The following is a 17,053-nucleotide window of genomic DNA, read 5'->3' on the forward strand; positions in this document are numbered from 1 at the left end:
AAAAATATTATTTTTTATTATTTTTTATTTTTTTTAATATATGAATAAGCAGATGCTTTAAAAGAACCAAAACAGCCAACACCTGAACACTGTACATCTCTTTTAGTAGAATAAATAATGTGGTAGAGATAACAGAGCTAGTAAAATCTTGAGTTGCCACTGCTGTCTGTCTGTTTGGATATATCCAAAGCTATCTTGATTATTCTCTCCTTGGTTTAGGAGTGAGTGTTCCTCATTGATTTGGTATCAACACAGCTCGGTACACTGGGAACAAATGCTCTAATGAACATAAATCCAATTTTTACTTAAAAATAGCAAATAATGAGACAGCATCAAAATTGTTACCTTTACCTTAAACGGGTATGAGCTGGGCACTATCTTTTTTGCTGCTGTCCAAGTAAGGGAATTTAAATCTGAAAGTAATTTTTTTAACTAGCTTTTGTGTTTTGTATGCTGTGACATAGGTACAGTGAAGGGAAAAAAGCCAAAGTAGAGTTTTCTGCCTTTCTGTGGCTCAGGTTATGAACAGGTTCTGAAAAGGAATTTCTGCTTGCTTCTCTGAAGTAGACAGATTTGAAGATGGAGGCTTGGGGAAAAAGGATGATACTGTGTAGCTGCCCTTGCTGAAAAATGTACTTGTTATGATTTGGCTCTTTTCTGTGTGAAAGAGCATTAATAAGCAGCTTTACTCTTTAGGATTATCTGATGGCTTTGTCTCTACAACAAGAACAGCAAAATGAAGAAATTAACTGGGAACAGATACCAGAAGGAATTAGCGATCTAGAGCTAGCAAAGAAGCTTCAGGAAGAGGAGGACAGGCGAGCTTCTCAGTACTATCAAGAACAAGAACAAGCAGCTGCTCAGGTCCAGGTAAGAAAACATTACAGAAGATGATCGCCAGTTTTAGTGAGTATTAACTTAATACTTAACACACACACATCTACGTTAGTAAATGTTTCAGACAGTTAAGACTGATGCTGTTTACATTATGAAGAGCAAGTAGCAAGATGAATATAGGAATCTTAACAAATAGAGCTACAACTTTTGCAGTACCGTGCAGATATGACAGTTGCTGGCACTTAAATACTTCACAGAGCGTCTAACCTAAATCAAAGTTTCATTTGTACTGTTTAAGTTGGAATGATGGGGTGATTTACTACTTAAGATTGCAAAGATTGCATTAAAAATATTTTACATTAATTGTAAAATAGCATTCAAATAGGAGCTTTTCAACAGTAGTCAAAATTGGTTTGTGTTGTGGAAGTTTGTGGTTTTACCTTTCTGTGTGTTTCAGTCATGATACTTTGTGAATCTGTTTTGTTCTGTGCATCCTGAAATTAACAGCAACTTCTCTGCTCCTCCCTGCACCCCTTAAAAAGCATTTGTGTTCAGAACGTGTGGAAAATGTGATACATGTATATAAGAAGTTGCCATATAACTGATTTTTGTATGCCAGAGACAAAGTTGTCCTGGATTCAGGGGGTTCTTTCCTGCTGGAGACTTTCAAAACACACACACACTCCACATATTTGTAAATAAAAGCAATCTGTGTGAAGGCCAGGTCTTTGGATTGCCTGCGTCAGTTCAGAACCCTTAACGGACACTGTTGCTAAATGTGAAACAAGAAATTTCGATGGTTCCAATTTCCGTTATTTCTGCTGCTTATTGCTTACATACAGTCATCAGTAACTACTTCTAAGACCAAGATGTGAACAGAGTGAAAGGGGATTTAATTTCTGCTGGTTGCAAAAAGTTGGAAAGAACTGAGGAACCTGCTTAATAAGACTTAACAGCATCCTCTTTTGCAGCTATGAATGAATAATAGCTAGAATAGATGCTGAATGTACAAACCTTCTGTTGCCTTCTGTCTACAACTCACCAAGTTCTTAAGTGCTTCCTAGTCAGAAAAAAAAGTCTGCTTCACCACATTTCAGCTGTCAAAAAACATACTTTCACACAACTTCTGAAATGTGGATTATGTTCTTATAAAAAGAAATTGGGAAAAAAATGGTACAGTAAATATAGAAGTGCCGGAAAATGTTTAAAGACAAATTCAGATCAGTTGCTTCAATAATAAAATATGTGAACACAATAGAAGAGACTCATAGGACTTTAAATATATTTTCAGTTAATTTTGTTTCTCAGAAATAAGTTTGCATGGAGGTTTTGGAAAATTTTCTCTGAAAGACCTTCTACATGAATGCTGCTGTTTGCATTAAAGCTGAACTTCTGTGTACTTCAAACTAAATAACAGTTCAAATTTTTACATCTACAATAACTTTTGCTTGTTTTATTCAAAATGCTTTTTTTTTTTTAGCAGGTGCAAGGTGCTCCTTCTCTAGCAAGTGGAAGACAATCTGGGAGCAATGAACGCAAACGTAAAGAGCCTCGAGAGAAAGAGAGAGAAAAAGAGAAGAATAGCTGTGTTCTCTTGTAACAGAACATGGATTTATTCTGGAGCCAAGTGCATGTCCTCAGAAGCAAAAGCAAGGAGTAAAAAGGAAGACAAACCCGTTACATGCCGCCTGTGCCTGATTACCCCACGGATTTTGTTCACGTTTCAGGAGAGGATGGGTGACTTTGTTACAATCATGCAGACTTTCTTCAAAGTCATAGCGTGTGCTGCTTGAGATGGAATTCCAAATCACAGTTGGATGCGGCTGTGCTTTGAGTTAGTCATAAGTTATACTGCACCTTGTAGCTGAACACACAGATCATGGCAAGTTTTGTGTCATAGTGACATCCATTACTTATTACATCAGTTAGTAAGCTATTTTATCTTCTACTCTAAACAAAGGAGGTAATTGGTTTTGTGTAAGACTTTTTTCCTGAAGTCTGTACACTAGCACAACAGAATCCTGTGTTACTTTAATGATGAGAAACTATATCTCAGGTTGGGTATAGTCTCCGTAACACAAGAGCCCAAATGGGGGCTGCCTCCTCAATGTGTCCAGATATCCTCGCTTCTGGATTTAGCACATTTATTATTTTTTTTGAACCCAGATTTATACTGCGTTAGTGCTGTTGTTGCACCCCCTGGCCAGCTTTCTTGCCCCAAGAATATATGACTTGATTATACAAAAATTGTCATAGAAAATGGGGCATTTATTAATGAGCAAGATGAATATTGTTTGCTTTTCTTGCAGTTATAAACTGGGTATGGCAACTCAGATGTTATCAGGGTTAAACACGTGATTTTATAGGTCATTTCTTTTTCTTTTAGTATTTTTTCCTCTTGTAGGTAAACTGGACCAGATAACTTCTTATTTATTGACCTCTCCATATGATAGGTGAATGATGAGAGGAAACTAAGGTCTATAATAATCTTTATTCTAAGAATGCAGAGTTAAAATGACTATCTGCCTTTTTTTCCCAGAAGTACCTTTAACATTAACACGTCCACTTAAGTATTTAAGCAAGTGTACTGTAATTACACACTTTTTTGTTATTAGATCATGTATCTTTAAAAAGCACACTTCCAAAGGGTGGGAGAAAAGCTAGGCTGCACTCTGAGATTGTCTAGAAAGGTGGTCAGGTGTAATATTTTGTGTTTTAAATCACTAATTTAGAGTTTTTGGAAACAATTTTCTAATTTATGGGAACCAGATAAACACGTTGCATCTTATAGTATTTATAGCGTACAGAAATGGAATATTCACTGAATTATGAGGGAACCGCAAATCCTTCTCCATTTCCATTAAGTCAATAAGAAGTACCTTCTTGCTGAACCTTTTTGATAAGATTTGTATTTCACAATTTGTAGATACTTTTGAAAAAGGCTGCTTCTCCTGGACAAGTTACGATTCGTGCTCTAGGCCTGGGTAAGTGCATTAGTATCCAATAGTCTAGGACAGCTAAGGCAGCTGGATAGAATATGACATTCCTGGTTTCAGGTGTTTGAAGAACGTCTGTAAGAGAGTGGGTGTTTAAACACAAGTCCACAGGTAAATAGCTGCTTTACAGTTATTTCAGGCAGACCTGCTGCGGTGATGGCAACCAGTAATTACATAAAATCTGCTATGAATCTAGAAGGAAAGTTAGACTTGTAAAGGAAGAACGTCTTATTAACTGAAGGGCCAGTTTATATCACCTTTTTCTTCCATGGTAATTTTTTCTTTTGTTTTTCAACTTTGTTACACTTTTTTTTATAATAACAAAGTTATTAATGGTAGTTATCTAATATGCAAATTGTAAATGTAAAGATTTCTCTATATTCTTTAGTAAAGTCACGCCCAGAAAAGTCATTTTAACACTTAATGTATGCAGTTTAGATAACTTTCTATGTCAAAGCAAAGGCTGACCTCTTTTTTCCTTTGCAGCAGCCTAACTTCTTCAAACTAATGTGATGGATGATCACCAACATAATGACTTGTCTACTTTAATCAAATCAGAAAATATTTCAATAGTGTCAATAACAAAGACTTTAAGCCAGAATGTTGTTTAAAAACATTCTGTTACTAAGATTTTTTCCAAATTTGTGTATTTACATTTATTTATTGCCCTTGAAAAATAAATATGTCGAGCTAAGTGTTTGTAATCTTATTGTTTTTCACTGACAGTATTGCCAGTTTAAATTATTATTTTTTAAACTTTAACTTGAACAGGCATTGTGGCTATTCAGAGTATCTTTTTTGCCTGAGATACTTGCTCATTTAGAACAATTCATGTAGCATTTCAACTTTCAGACAGATGCGCCTGAAATCTAATATACTGTAGTGATGGTAATGTTATTTGGTCACAATGGAAGAAAAGTTAAATGTCAGTGCTCATCACAAAGTCTGGACTCCCCAGTAATTCAGTTTCCCTTTCAATAACAGGGTAAGGTTTTCAGGTTATTTGAGATGGCAGGCATGCTATTCAAACAGTTTTCTGTTTATATCCTTTTTTTTTATTACAGGTCTCGGAGCTTTGGGGAAAAAATAAAGAATTCCTAAAATTCAGGGCATTGTTCTGCATGGGTTGAGCTTGATAGTGGCAAAAGTTATAAGCAGGTGAGCTTTTTAATATCCAGTATGACGTATGTCTGGAAGATTAATTAACACCCCACTGTGACTAACCATTTCAAAAGTAACTGTCACAGTTGGTATATAAAATATCCAAAACTGAAAAAATACCAATATATAAAATATCAAAAATATCAAAATATAAAATATCAAAAACTGAATAGAACTGCTTTTATCTGTAGTAGTGAACTTGGAAAACAATGTCAAAGTAATCAGGGAGCGCTAGTAAGATGATACGTACTTCTGGCTCTATTTACTTCATTTACAGTCTCTTTTCAAATCTCTTTTTCTGGCAAAAGGTACAGATTTATATTTTAAATCCGTTTATAAAATTTAGCATGAAAGTGCTACAAATACCTACATAACGTATATGAAAGTGTCAGAAAAGTAGAGTAGAACTTCGTTTTCCACTAGATAAAAGCTAGCACAAAAGACAGAATCATAGAGTTTTTGTTGTTGCATTACAGTCATGCAATAAAGCTACAAGCACTGCCATAGTGTTAAATGTCTTTCTAAAAGGCACTTTGTAAATGCTCAAATCTACCACTTAAGTTACATTTACGTGTAATCTGAAGCCCAACAAAGCAGATCCAAATAAGGTTGTAACATGAGAAGAAATTAGCATTCCTGAAAATTCACTTAAACACAATGCAAAAAAAATTTCTGTAGCAAGTCATCTACTTAATAGAATAAAGTATATGTTCAGATTGTCTTTACAGAACTCTTCTTGTGGATCACAGACACTCAAGTTGAAAGTGAACCATATGCTCTTCTGTATGCACTTGCATTAAATTACCAGGCAGTCTATGCACTTGCTTGATACTTCACTTTATTGTTAAATGTTTCTTCAAACTTGTACACAGAAATTCGTGAAATTTTTTTCCAGGATGTAATAAAAGGCAATTTAACTTCATGAAATTGGATCTTCTGATATATTCAGCAGGAAATACTAAAGTAAAATGTGAAGTTGATATACTTTTAACTGTTCCTCTTTCCTGCTACAATAGGTCTATAACCTATAACCCAAAGCTTATGCTTAGGTGAGCTTGTTTTTTCATTACTATTAGGATGCTTATCACAATTCATCACTGAAGTTTATACTAAGTAGATCTTTAAATACAACACAATGAATTAAGAACTGTATTCATTTTACAACCTTAAGAAGTCTACTTTTATGTAAGCTTAAACAGCAGGTAAGTCAGCAAATGCAAGTTAATTGGCGTTCTTGTTAGAAAGCATATAAGGAAAAAGCAAAAATAAAAAGCCTTAGTTTGGTTGCACTATAATGCTCTTATTTCTCCATCTGTGCTGTGAGAATAAGACCTTGGAAAAAATCTGACATGGAAAAATGTTCGTATAGTCCAATGACAACAAATGTTAATGCAGCAACTTAAACATAGGCGTTTTATTTTGTGATTTAGTGCAGTTATGTAAGTCTTTGAAGCATAACCAGCACTAGACTGGGAGCAGTGTTATTTTGAATGCAAAGTTCTGGTGAGATGAATGACATTCATCCAAATTCATCTAAACAGAAATCTATTTGATGTTAATTTCCATAGTGTTTCCACATACTCCTTCTTGTTAGCAGCTTGTTCTTAGAGTTGTCCAGTAGAAAAGCTATGTATTTAAGCTCAACTGTCACTTCCTCTGAAGGGGAAGGTGTGGTGGAGAAATGTAGAGGAGGCTGGAATATAAAAGACCTCTATGCTGCCTACTTTTCTTGAGATGGTCTAGGGATTTGTCCTCAATTTTCATACAACCAGAATGGTCTGAGTTGGAAGGGACCTTAAAGATCATGTAATTCCAACCCTCTGCCATGGGAAGGGACATCTTTCACCAGCCCAGGCTGCCCAAAGCCCCATCCAGCCTGGCCTTGAACACTTCCAGGGATGGGGCACCCACAGCTGCTCTGGGCAACCTGTGCCGGTGCCTCACTGCCCTCATTTATTATGCTGTAGCATAGTAAATATGCTTTATACAGCATTTATTATACTGTAGCATAATAAATAGCTGTAGCCATAGCATGTACTGGCCAAACCTCATCAAGGTCAGGCTTGATGCAGCTCTAGGCAGCCTGGTCTAGTGCCCAGAGCAGGGGCATTGAAACTAGATGATCTTTGAGATCCTTTTCAAGAGAGGCCATTCTATGACCAGCATACATGTTTTGTAATGGGTTGGCAGTGTCTATCTCTGTATACCTTCTTCTTCACTCTCATAACGCTTCTAGGTTAACTAGCTGTTCTGACCCTCTTAAAAACTCAAAACGTTTTTATTAAATGTCAGTTGTCTGCTGTTTAATTTTGGTCATTATGTCAGCTTTGTCACTATGAGCTCTTTCTTTACTTGGACAGTTACCTCTGGAGAACTTGCTGAAACATTAAAGTTCTTTACTGCCTTTAAAGTTACTCTTCTGGTTTGTAGGATTATTTGTGCTCATAAAGAAAATTTGTATGTTGAAGTGAGCAATTCATTGTGCTTTGAGGCTAAGAAATTTAAACACCTAGTTAATTGTCTTTAGAAGTCAAAATGCCATGTTTGCCTGCTTGACACAAAGAATTTTCAACGAAATGTCACGTCTGGGAAATCCATAGGAATATTTCAGATGAGCTTCAGTACTCAAAAGTACCAACTTAGTTTAAACAGTATACTTTAAAAATAATTTGCTGTACCAATATGAAAATAAATGAATCTGTTTCTCTAAATGTGTTGATGAAACATGAAATAAGGCACCGAGTGCTTTCATCACTAGTTGAGTCACACATTTAAGGAACCAGGTAGGGGTCTTGCTACAGTCTTGCTGGGGCCAAAAGTGAGTGAAATGTCATTGTCTGCTATAGCCAAACGCTAAGCCAAAAGCCAAATGCATATAAATCTTGGTAGTAGGTAGGGACATAAGGTCTTCCGTAAGTTTTTTATTTCTTTAATTAATCTTTTGAGAAGGTCCTTTAGTGTTAACATAATTTCAGTTTAGGTCCCATCCAGTCTATGATCCATGCTGTGAAACACATAAATTTTGGGAAGTGATCTACCAGTGTCTCTCATGAGACAGTGCCTTTAGCTCTCACAAACTCAGACTCTCCTTGGCAGAATCCAGAGCTCAGTACTAACAGTACTGAATCAATATGGGGAACATGACAATAGGGGCTTCACCGTGTAATAATGTCAATTCCAAGTATGTAACTGTCATAAGTCCATATTATAATTTATTACATGTACCAGCTATAATAGAGCTAGTATGATTATTTCAGTCCATGCTATAGTTGCAATTCCTTGCTGTGAAAGAATTACAGAGAATTAGATGACTGCTTTTCTAATAGGCTTTGCAACTACCTTGAAGTGTTCTTTGTAATACTGGATTTTTCAGTCTTGGGATATTAATGCATAAAAGTTTCTGAACAAGAAATTTAATGATTTAACGCATAATATTTTTCTTCTTTTGTAGTATGTTTATAGGGAACATAGTATTTAAAAATCTGTATTTGATTTTGTATAAGAATGCTGTAATTACCTATATATGCTGCAATCACCTTCTAGAACTAACAAACTGCTACATCAGTAACAAGCCTATGTATGCTCTAGAAATTTCACTGGAGGAATTTAATAAATGTTAGGAACAGATTTATTTCTAAATAATATAATGCTAAATTCTTTTTTAACTACGGTTTCTACTGTTCATTCCTACAGCTAACAGTTCAGGGCGATCTTCCAGTAACTAGTGGTGGCTACATTATGTGTTAGGATCCTTCTAAACTTCCTGAGCAGTATTGCAATACTACTATCACTTGTGCTATTTTTTTACAATTAAATGTCTGTCCAATCCAACCTCATATTACAATGCACAGGCATGAGGAGGAAGTTAAAACATGGCATTTCAGCATAGGCTTATGCAAACCAGTCATGTAACTTATTAATTTTTTGAAAAATCTTGGACAAAATAAGCAATCCATTTTTTTTTTTTTTCCAAGGAAAGCTACTGTTAGATTATCCTTTGTATTTTTTTCAACACAAACAAGCTCAGCTTTGAATGTAACCATGTCTTCAGATTTGATAGCTTTGTACAAAGCATGCACGTTCAGCATTTTATACCTATTTCCAAGGTAACTTTAGTTTCTCTTCAGTATTTTGGCGCCAGCGCAACAACTGGTCTCTTAATTTTAAGGGTTTTATTATTGCAGGTTTACCAGAACCAGAAAGTGCTGTACAATTACTGTTTCGGTTTACAGTTGGGGTTTGGTGAAGTTCTTTAGATTGAAAGCTTTAAAACAGGTTGCATGTGAGGTGAATTATTAACAGTATGCTTTTTTTTTTTTTTTTTTGGCCAATTGCAGCCTTGTTAGACTTTATAATTGAGTTGTATTTACTGTAGGAAGAAAATTACTGCTTTGGAAACAAAATTCTTCTTTCACTTGTAAAAAAAAAATAAAAAAAAATAGCGGATTGTATTAGACTATTGTAGATAGATACAGTGAACCAATGAACCTAGCTGTGACTTTTAAAACTACTTTTTCAGCAATTTGCATTTTTATCTCAAACAGTCGTAATGATTACATGTTTGTATTTCATATAACAAGTTGACATCAGTATGCTTGCATTTTTGGATTTCTAACACACTTTCTGGATTTCTAACACACTTTCTCTTAGAGCTTGACCTTTAAGAATCCATTAAAAAAAGGGACCATAGGTAGCAAGTGTTTCTCCACCTATACTTGGCTAACTCTTGAAATGGCCAGTTCTGTTACATTATGCTAAACTGTGACTAGTCAAATAATTACAGTATAGACATTCATTAAATAAGCAGGACTGTGCTTTTGGTACAGTTTGTACTTGCAAAATGAAAGCACTTAATAGTTGTTCTCAGATTGCTATCAGATCATATTTGACAAATATTCCCTTCTTGTAACATTTTTTTCCTATACGGATATTCTGCAGTGTGTAATCACTGTCTACAGGTCAAGACTAAAGAAATTTGTTAGTGGTACTTAATACAAAAAGTATCTTGTCGTTTTCTATAAAAGTAATTTCTAAATCTGTTGCTACCTGCTCAGTACTAGATCTTACAATAAAAAAGTCACAATGTTAATACATTATAGGAGATGATTACAGCTACTTTCTTCATAAGAAGAAGAATACTATCAGCATATGTTCTCCCCCAGCTCCGCATTAAGTGATGCATCTTTCCTTTTAAGTGACATGGTTTTGGTTCATCTTTCTTATTACAGCTTTCAATGAAAGAAGTTCTTTCAATGAAAGAAGTTTTCATAAATTTTGTCAATCTCTTACCAAGTGAACAGATGCATAGCTATTTATATGTACAACCTTTGACAATCACCTTTAACACATGTAACCTTGAAGTTAACTACATCTGAAACAAACTGATGAAATTCAAATGAGTCATATAGAAATTGCCTCTCACTCTCCAGCAGGGACAAATATTTGTTACCATATTAACTGTCTCAATAGCATTACGACAAAATTTAAAACCAGAAGTTCTTTTAGAAAAGTTCAAAAATATTTACTTATTGAAGCAGATCAGTAATGTGTTCAAGATGCTATGCTTCCACCAGAATCATGCAACTGCTCAGCTGCGATAGAGTTGTAAGCCTGTTAATCACCTAAAGCTTATCTTGTATCTCCAAATCTAGTTTTAACAGGAAATATATATCAAAAAGTTAATAGAGTCTACTATAGATTTACTAGGAAACAGAAAAATTAAAATTCTAAGACCTGTATTTTAGAAGCATGACATGATTAAATCTAGTCATGCAGTATCATTTGTACCAAAGTGTATGATGGAAATCCTTTTCATTATGATGCTAATTGTAATGGCATGTACAAGATCAACTACTGAATGTTTTGTGTTTTAAAGGCCTTAATTGTTTATATTGTATTAATGTTTTTAAAGACTATAAGGAATTGACGCTTTCCTTGTAAACTGTTAAAATACTTTTGAACACTTCAATAATTTTCAGAAAAGTCATTCTGTATTTTAATACCCCTTTTTGTTGTTTTCTTTGTACAAGAAAAGTTGCTAAATTCTGGTATCTTTAAAAAGAAGTCTGTGATTATCAACCTCTCTAGTTTAAGGTCTTTACCCTGCTGAGATTTATTTTGGTTAATAGTCCTCTGAAAGTAATCATCTGTGAATAAATTTGGGCAAAGTGAAATAAACATTTCATTTAGGCATCTAAATTCTGTCATAGTAACAATGGTTGGATGAAATAAAAAAAACACTCTGGAGAAGAAAAGGATAGATTTCAATTCATCTAAATACCAGAAACTTTGAGTTTATAGAGTAATTTGTTTTCTATTAGATTTATCCCCATTACTCCTATTTCAGTACTTTTATTTTTATCAAATGAAATATCTGCATATGCACATTTTCTTTTAAGTAAGCAAAAACATGCCAAGAAATATTGTTAATGCCTTTACAGTTGAAATGCACATCTGGACCTATTTACTTTAGGTAAGATACATCTCTGCTTTTATTTTTGTGCCTGCCTGTAGCTTTGTCTTCTAAGGCGATTAACTTTCATATTTCCCATGGGATCCATCAGCTATCTTACAGCAAATATTTTGTATGTTGTCACTTAAAGCATGGATTACTGTCAAATTGCTTGTTTTTAAATGTAATCTAACATGTTGATTTGTACTTTCTTTTATTAGAATCTGCTGCAAAAAATCTTTCTTAGGGAAAAAAAATCAAGTTCAAATTAGTAAGAGATGAACAAGAGAAGATGTATTAAATCATCAAGATAAGTTATTTATTAGAGGAAAGGGGTCTTGGCACGCTTGCTAATATGGTATATTTCTTTTGTTTAAATGTATTTACCACTTCTGAATATTCACAAAGCATTACTTATAGAAAACACTGTTGTACCAGGTTTCTCTCTGCTCCCATCTTTCCTGAAAGGTTACTTACCAGAAGAAAAACACAACTCACTTTATTTCATTCCTCCAGAACATTCCAGATACTTAAGTTTTTTCATACAGCAGACTGTAATGTAGCATCATCTGTAACTAAACTTGATGCTTCTCTAAAAGACAGTCTGGACTGATAAAAACTTTCAACCTTTATTCAAATACTTCTTTATAAACTCTTTTCAAGTCTTATTTGCAAACTATGTATTTCTGTCCAGTTTTGTAAATATGCAATTCAGTATATTGGATTAATTGGCTTTTAACTTGTTAAACACCTAGGTTGTAAGTATATGCTCATGCTGACCAGGTGACAGAGGTGTCTTGTACCTAATATTGCTGATAGGTTAAACCTTTCTTTACTGAGCCCCAAACCATTCAACATTAAACAAAAAAAAAAAATACATCCTGCTTAACACCACACAAATGAGCAATCTTAGGCATACCCAAACACCACTGTGTATTTAGGACTCCTCAACCACTATAATTCAGTTGCAGTAAGCCCAATTAAAATAAACTGTATCCAGGCCCTATTAAGGGTAATGTTCTACCAAAGCTTTGCTATACAGAAAAAGCAAAACTCTATAAATATTTCTTTAGGCCTCCCCTGAGAGTTCAGTATTTTTTTGGTACTAATCTTTCTGGTGCTCCTAAAGGCACTTCAGTTTTCAATTTAATAATAGTTAAAGAGGCAACGAAGGTAGAAGATTTTTACAGTCAGTTTCATGATGTTCATGTAAAACTACTCTATTTTGTCTATGTAGATGTTGGAAATCATACTATTCTTGAAGCCCTTTATAATCCACCAGAATAAGGTAATCAACAGTCAGTACCTCTAGGGCTCTGTCTACTCAAGTCACAGTAATGGTAACATGCATTTGGATGAAATACAAAGATCCTATTTTCTCTTCTGTTAATTTTGTTACATCATGTGCTACTGAGTGCACTTAAGAAAGCACTTCATGAATTTTTCTCTGTTGTATGGGAAATGTATTTAAGAGTGTTTTCAAACAATGGTTTGGGTTGAAAAGTGCACCTCAAAAATTATCTGCTTATTTGAGCAAGACTACAGCCCCCTTATTGTGGGAAGAAATTTGAGCAGCCAAACATTTTAGTTGTACTTTGAAGCAAACGTTTTTGTTGGTAGACCTGTAATTGTAGTCTCCTGCACTCTTTAGCTAGGAGAGCTCTAGAAGAACTAGTTCCAAGCAGTAAGGTAGGCCCTAGTGTCTGATTAGTTACTTCTTTCTTAAATACATATTCCTATATAATGAGTGTATGTTGGGGTCAATCTCTATTTAAAAATAGGCATACTTTAAGGATAATGGTTTACATTTTCTGTAAAGCTTTTTTCCCCAATTAGAAACCAAATTGTTATGATATAGTACAGCTTGACACTGTCTTCATTACAACAGAATGGTTTGGGAACTTTAAACACTCAGTGCTATTCAGAAGGGTTTGTCAATACTTTTGATTTGCTATACTAACGTCGGTTTAATATTCTCTTCTTTCCCAAATGACTGTTTCAGAGACTTACTAGAAGCTATATAGAATATGAAGGTTTATTTCAAAAGAATACATTTGCAAGAATACACATAAATGCACTCAATGTAACAGTACCTTCTGCAAAAATAGGTTACATAATACCTGGTAATGAAAGAACAATCTTATTTCTCTACAAATTAGAAAGCAGAGAGAATAGCCTGGATAACCTTCAAAATGGAGGTTAGAGTTGTGTATGATGGTGTGATAAGTAGCTAACTTTAAAGCATGACACCACAGAGCTACTGTTGGTAAATCAAACTACTAGCACACAGCTGCTAACTACTCCTTTTGTACAGGATTAACAAATATTTTGGTTCCAACTGGTTTTTGTTTTTATACAGCTCTAGTGCCTCAAGGAAAATGCTTATCAAAGATACACAAAAACTATCCAAAATTACAACGTAACTATTAAAATGCCTCCAAAATTGAGAGGAAAGTAATCATGTTAAATTAAAAAAATTTAACCAGGACTTCCAGACAAGATTTCCTGTTTTTAATCAAAGAAAGTTTACAAGAGATTTCAATAAGTTATCTTGAAACCAAGCAGCTGTAGATCTTAGAATCTTCGTGGAGGTCCACCTTTAAATGGCTTAAATCCTGAGCCACTTCCCCTCTGCATGGAATTCCCTGTGATCTGTACAACTCTATTAATTGGTGAAGAGTTACTGGAAACAAAGGTTTAAAAAAAAAGTTATCAAAAGTATCTATACTCTGGGTATACAGGTAAAAACATTTGTCATACTACCTAACTGTTAAACTCAAGTCTCAAAAGAGACTTGAAACCACCCAAGGAAAGGCTTTAACAGCACTACCACTAGCAATACAGAAACTGTGGAACCAGAGGCTGGCATGGAAAGATGGATTTTATGATACGATGTACAGCAGCAAGCTATCCACAGAAAGTAGTGCTGATTGTACTGAGACTATTACACTTCCTAAACATAACAAGAGCTTTGAGGGATCTGAGGGGAGTGAGAAGAGCGAATATTTTCTGTACCTTGTGTGTGGAGACATCATGCCACCTCCTCCACGGCCATCTCCCATTCTCCTTGTGTCATGATAACCACTTCCTTGAGAACTAGGTCCATGCCATTCTTTCCTTGGTCCAGTTTCACGACTATGGCGTTCAACTACATGTCTGTCCTCATTATAGTGCTAGCAAGAAAATGAATTCTTTTCAGAAAGGCATTTTTCATTATCAAACACGAAGTGAGCTTTTCAGTAAAAGGTCTCCATTAATACTATTCAAAAATCTAGTTTTTAAGACTTCAGTCCATAAGCAGCTACCCAATCTTAGAGAAAAGTCTTGTTAAAGTAACTCTAGATAATAAAATTGGACTATTTTGCAGTAATGAGTGCATGGGTGTCCAGGGAGTGAAGTTCTATGAGCTCATACTTTACTGCCAGTTCTGTGCTAGTGTCTCAATCACTGAGACAAGCACATTCCATATATATGTATATAAACACAAAGAGGGAAAAAAAGTAAATGCTTCAGGATCTAGTACCATGGAGCATTTAGTCTGTAAGCTTTAAAAACAAGTAGCGCAGAACTTTTTTTCAGCGAGTAGCATGCTATAGCTTACAGTGACAACCTGCACTAGAAGTAACATGCAGTGTATGATTAAGACCCCAAAAACAGAAGGACAAGTTAGAAGTCTAATCAGCAACTCATTCACCTATTGTTCTGCTCCACCTTAAAGATGCTTGACATAAGTACTGTGTGTGTTTTCTGCAGATTTATTGGTTTATTAAAAAAAAAGCAAAACACATGCACCCTTTAACTTGAAATTAGTCAGAATGCTTGTTATCATTTATGTGATGCTATGTAGAATCACAGAATATGGTCAGCTTATTTTTCCAGTATTATTTTGTATTCTCCAACCACAAACAAAAAAGTGACTTACTTGTCCTCCACCTCCTCTTTCTCCCATGACTCCTCGTTCTCCTTCCCTGCCTCCATACCCAGAAGCACTGCTACGGCTACCAGGAGGTGCACCTCTCACATGTCCAGACACTTCTCTTCCCGATCGGTCTGGCCTCTCACCTCTGTGAAAATTGCTTTCATCAAAATTCTGGTTTCAGAATAATAGAATTGATACCAAATCATAGTATATATAGACTTTACGTATAGACTTCTGGTTTTTAGTTTCCTAGCAACTTGCAGCTAGCTTCTTAGAAAGATGCTTTTAAAATCAATATAGCTCTTTAAATAATTAAAGCTTGCATCTATTAGTTTACATCAGCAGTCTTACATAGATAGCCTCCTTACCATATGTTGCCATGCGTAAGTTGCTGGGAGTCAGCATCAAGTTTATAGATGAGGTTTAGCATACTTGACAGCTGACACACAGGTTTTTCCTAATCTTTCTAGAAGGTGACTTTGCCACTCTTTAGGATAGGATCTGTTCTCTTTACACATCAGTTCCTGAGGAATTATTACTATGGATAGATTCTACAAGAATCAGTACTGTCACCAATTTCTTGGCTATCCAGCAAGCTTACCTGCCATCCCGTTTATCTGTGCTTATGCTTCCCTCACTCTTCCAATTCGTTTGCCTAGGTGGATTTGAACCAGTCTCTCTTGGATGTCGACCATGTGGTATTTCAGGTCTGTCATGAATTATCACCGTTCTTCTTTCATCTCTGTCTCCTCGCACTTCCCGTCTGTCTGTATCTCGAAGTTCACTTCTTGGTTGTGGTGGTTCATTTCTCCTAGAGTCACTGAAGTTCTTAGGATATCTCTCAAACCCTGGCTCTTCTCTTCGGGCTGTTGGGCGAGTCTTTTTTGCTTCACCTTGGTTTACAAAACGTTCTCGCCTAAGTTGTTAAAGTAGGAAAAAGTAATTGGATTGTTTCCCATTACTTTATGTGGTATATATCTCAAGGCCCTTCCCACACCAAGTTACATTTATTTTTACAGTTGTCATTTTGAGCTTGAGTTTTTAAATCCAGCCTAACATTTTTTAATGGATTTATCTGCTCATAGTTTTGGCAAGAATAATATTTCAACAAATGCAGGACCTCCCTATGCTTCATACTAGGAAAGTAAAAGGGAATGGGAGATTTCTATTTCTTAGGTCAGCTAGAAAATATATTTCGTGTTCATTGCAGCATAAAAGTTGAAGTACAGAAGTCACAGTTATGTGGTTTTAAATTAACTGGTTAATGTTTCCATTAAATGTTTCCAATAAGTTGGTTCTGAAGTCAGCATCTACTGCAGAGTTGCACAGACTCTAACCAGTGTGACTCATGCAAGTCTTCTTAATTCTCATTAGGTCGGTTGCTTTTAGCCTCATTTCTTAAGATGAATTTACCAAGCACAACAGATCTAATCCATTAGAACCCACTTAGGACTAGACGCTGAAGGAGGAGTAATTGAAGGAGTAATTGCAAAGTTTCTTTTGAAGGGTCATGAAAAAGAGACCACCAGTCAGCTGATTTGATTTTGCCAGAGAAAAGCAGATCAGATTTTATGCTATAGAGGGCAAGTCCCAAAATCATTTCAGGACACTACTGCAATTCTATTGCAACTCTATGCATTTGTTGCATAAAGCTTTTAGCACAACTTTAAATTTTGAGTAGTTAGAAGT

At 35.1% G+C, this 17,053-nt stretch overlaps 2 protein-coding genes across 3 annotated transcripts in view; one reads left to right on the forward strand and one right to left on the reverse strand.

The window, feature by feature from the left end:
* MINDY2 (MINDY lysine 48 deubiquitinase 2) overlaps positions 1-11,642 on the forward strand; it is a 37,981-nt gene extending 26,339 nt beyond the window's left edge. Inside the window, exons 9-10 of one of the 2 annotated variants that reach the window (XM_035335538.1) lie at positions 697-870; positions 2,318-11,167. In XM_035335538.1, coding sequence (XP_035191429.1) covers positions 697-870; positions 2,318-2,437 — 294 coding nt within the window. In that variant the 3' untranslated portion in view covers positions 2,438-11,167. Of the gene's footprint in view, positions 1-696; positions 871-2,317 lie in introns of both variants that reach the window. The other variant, XM_035335539.1, reaches the window with a different exon arrangement.
* Positions 11,643-13,462: 1,820 nt separating this feature from the next.
* SLTM (SAFB like transcription modulator) overlaps positions 13,463-17,053 on the reverse strand; it is a 49,966-nt gene continuing 46,375 nt past the window's right edge. Inside the window, exons 18-21 of the mRNA XM_035335930.1 lie at positions 15,966-16,280; positions 15,368-15,509; positions 14,461-14,618; positions 13,463-14,128 (exon numbers count right to left, since the gene is read on the reverse strand). Of these exons, the coding sequence (XP_035191821.1) occupies positions 14,020-14,128; positions 14,461-14,618; positions 15,368-15,509; positions 15,966-16,280 (724 nt within the window). The 3' untranslated portion in view covers positions 13,463-14,019. The remainder of the gene's footprint in view (positions 14,129-14,460; positions 14,619-15,367; positions 15,510-15,965; positions 16,281-17,053) is intronic.

This window comes from Oxyura jamaicensis, chromosome 10 (assembly GCF_011077185.1).
Source record: "Oxyura jamaicensis isolate SHBP4307 breed ruddy duck chromosome 10, BPBGC_Ojam_1.0, whole genome shotgun sequence".
In the NCBI taxonomy this organism is placed as follows: domain Eukaryota; kingdom Metazoa; phylum Chordata; class Aves; order Anseriformes; family Anatidae; genus Oxyura; species Oxyura jamaicensis.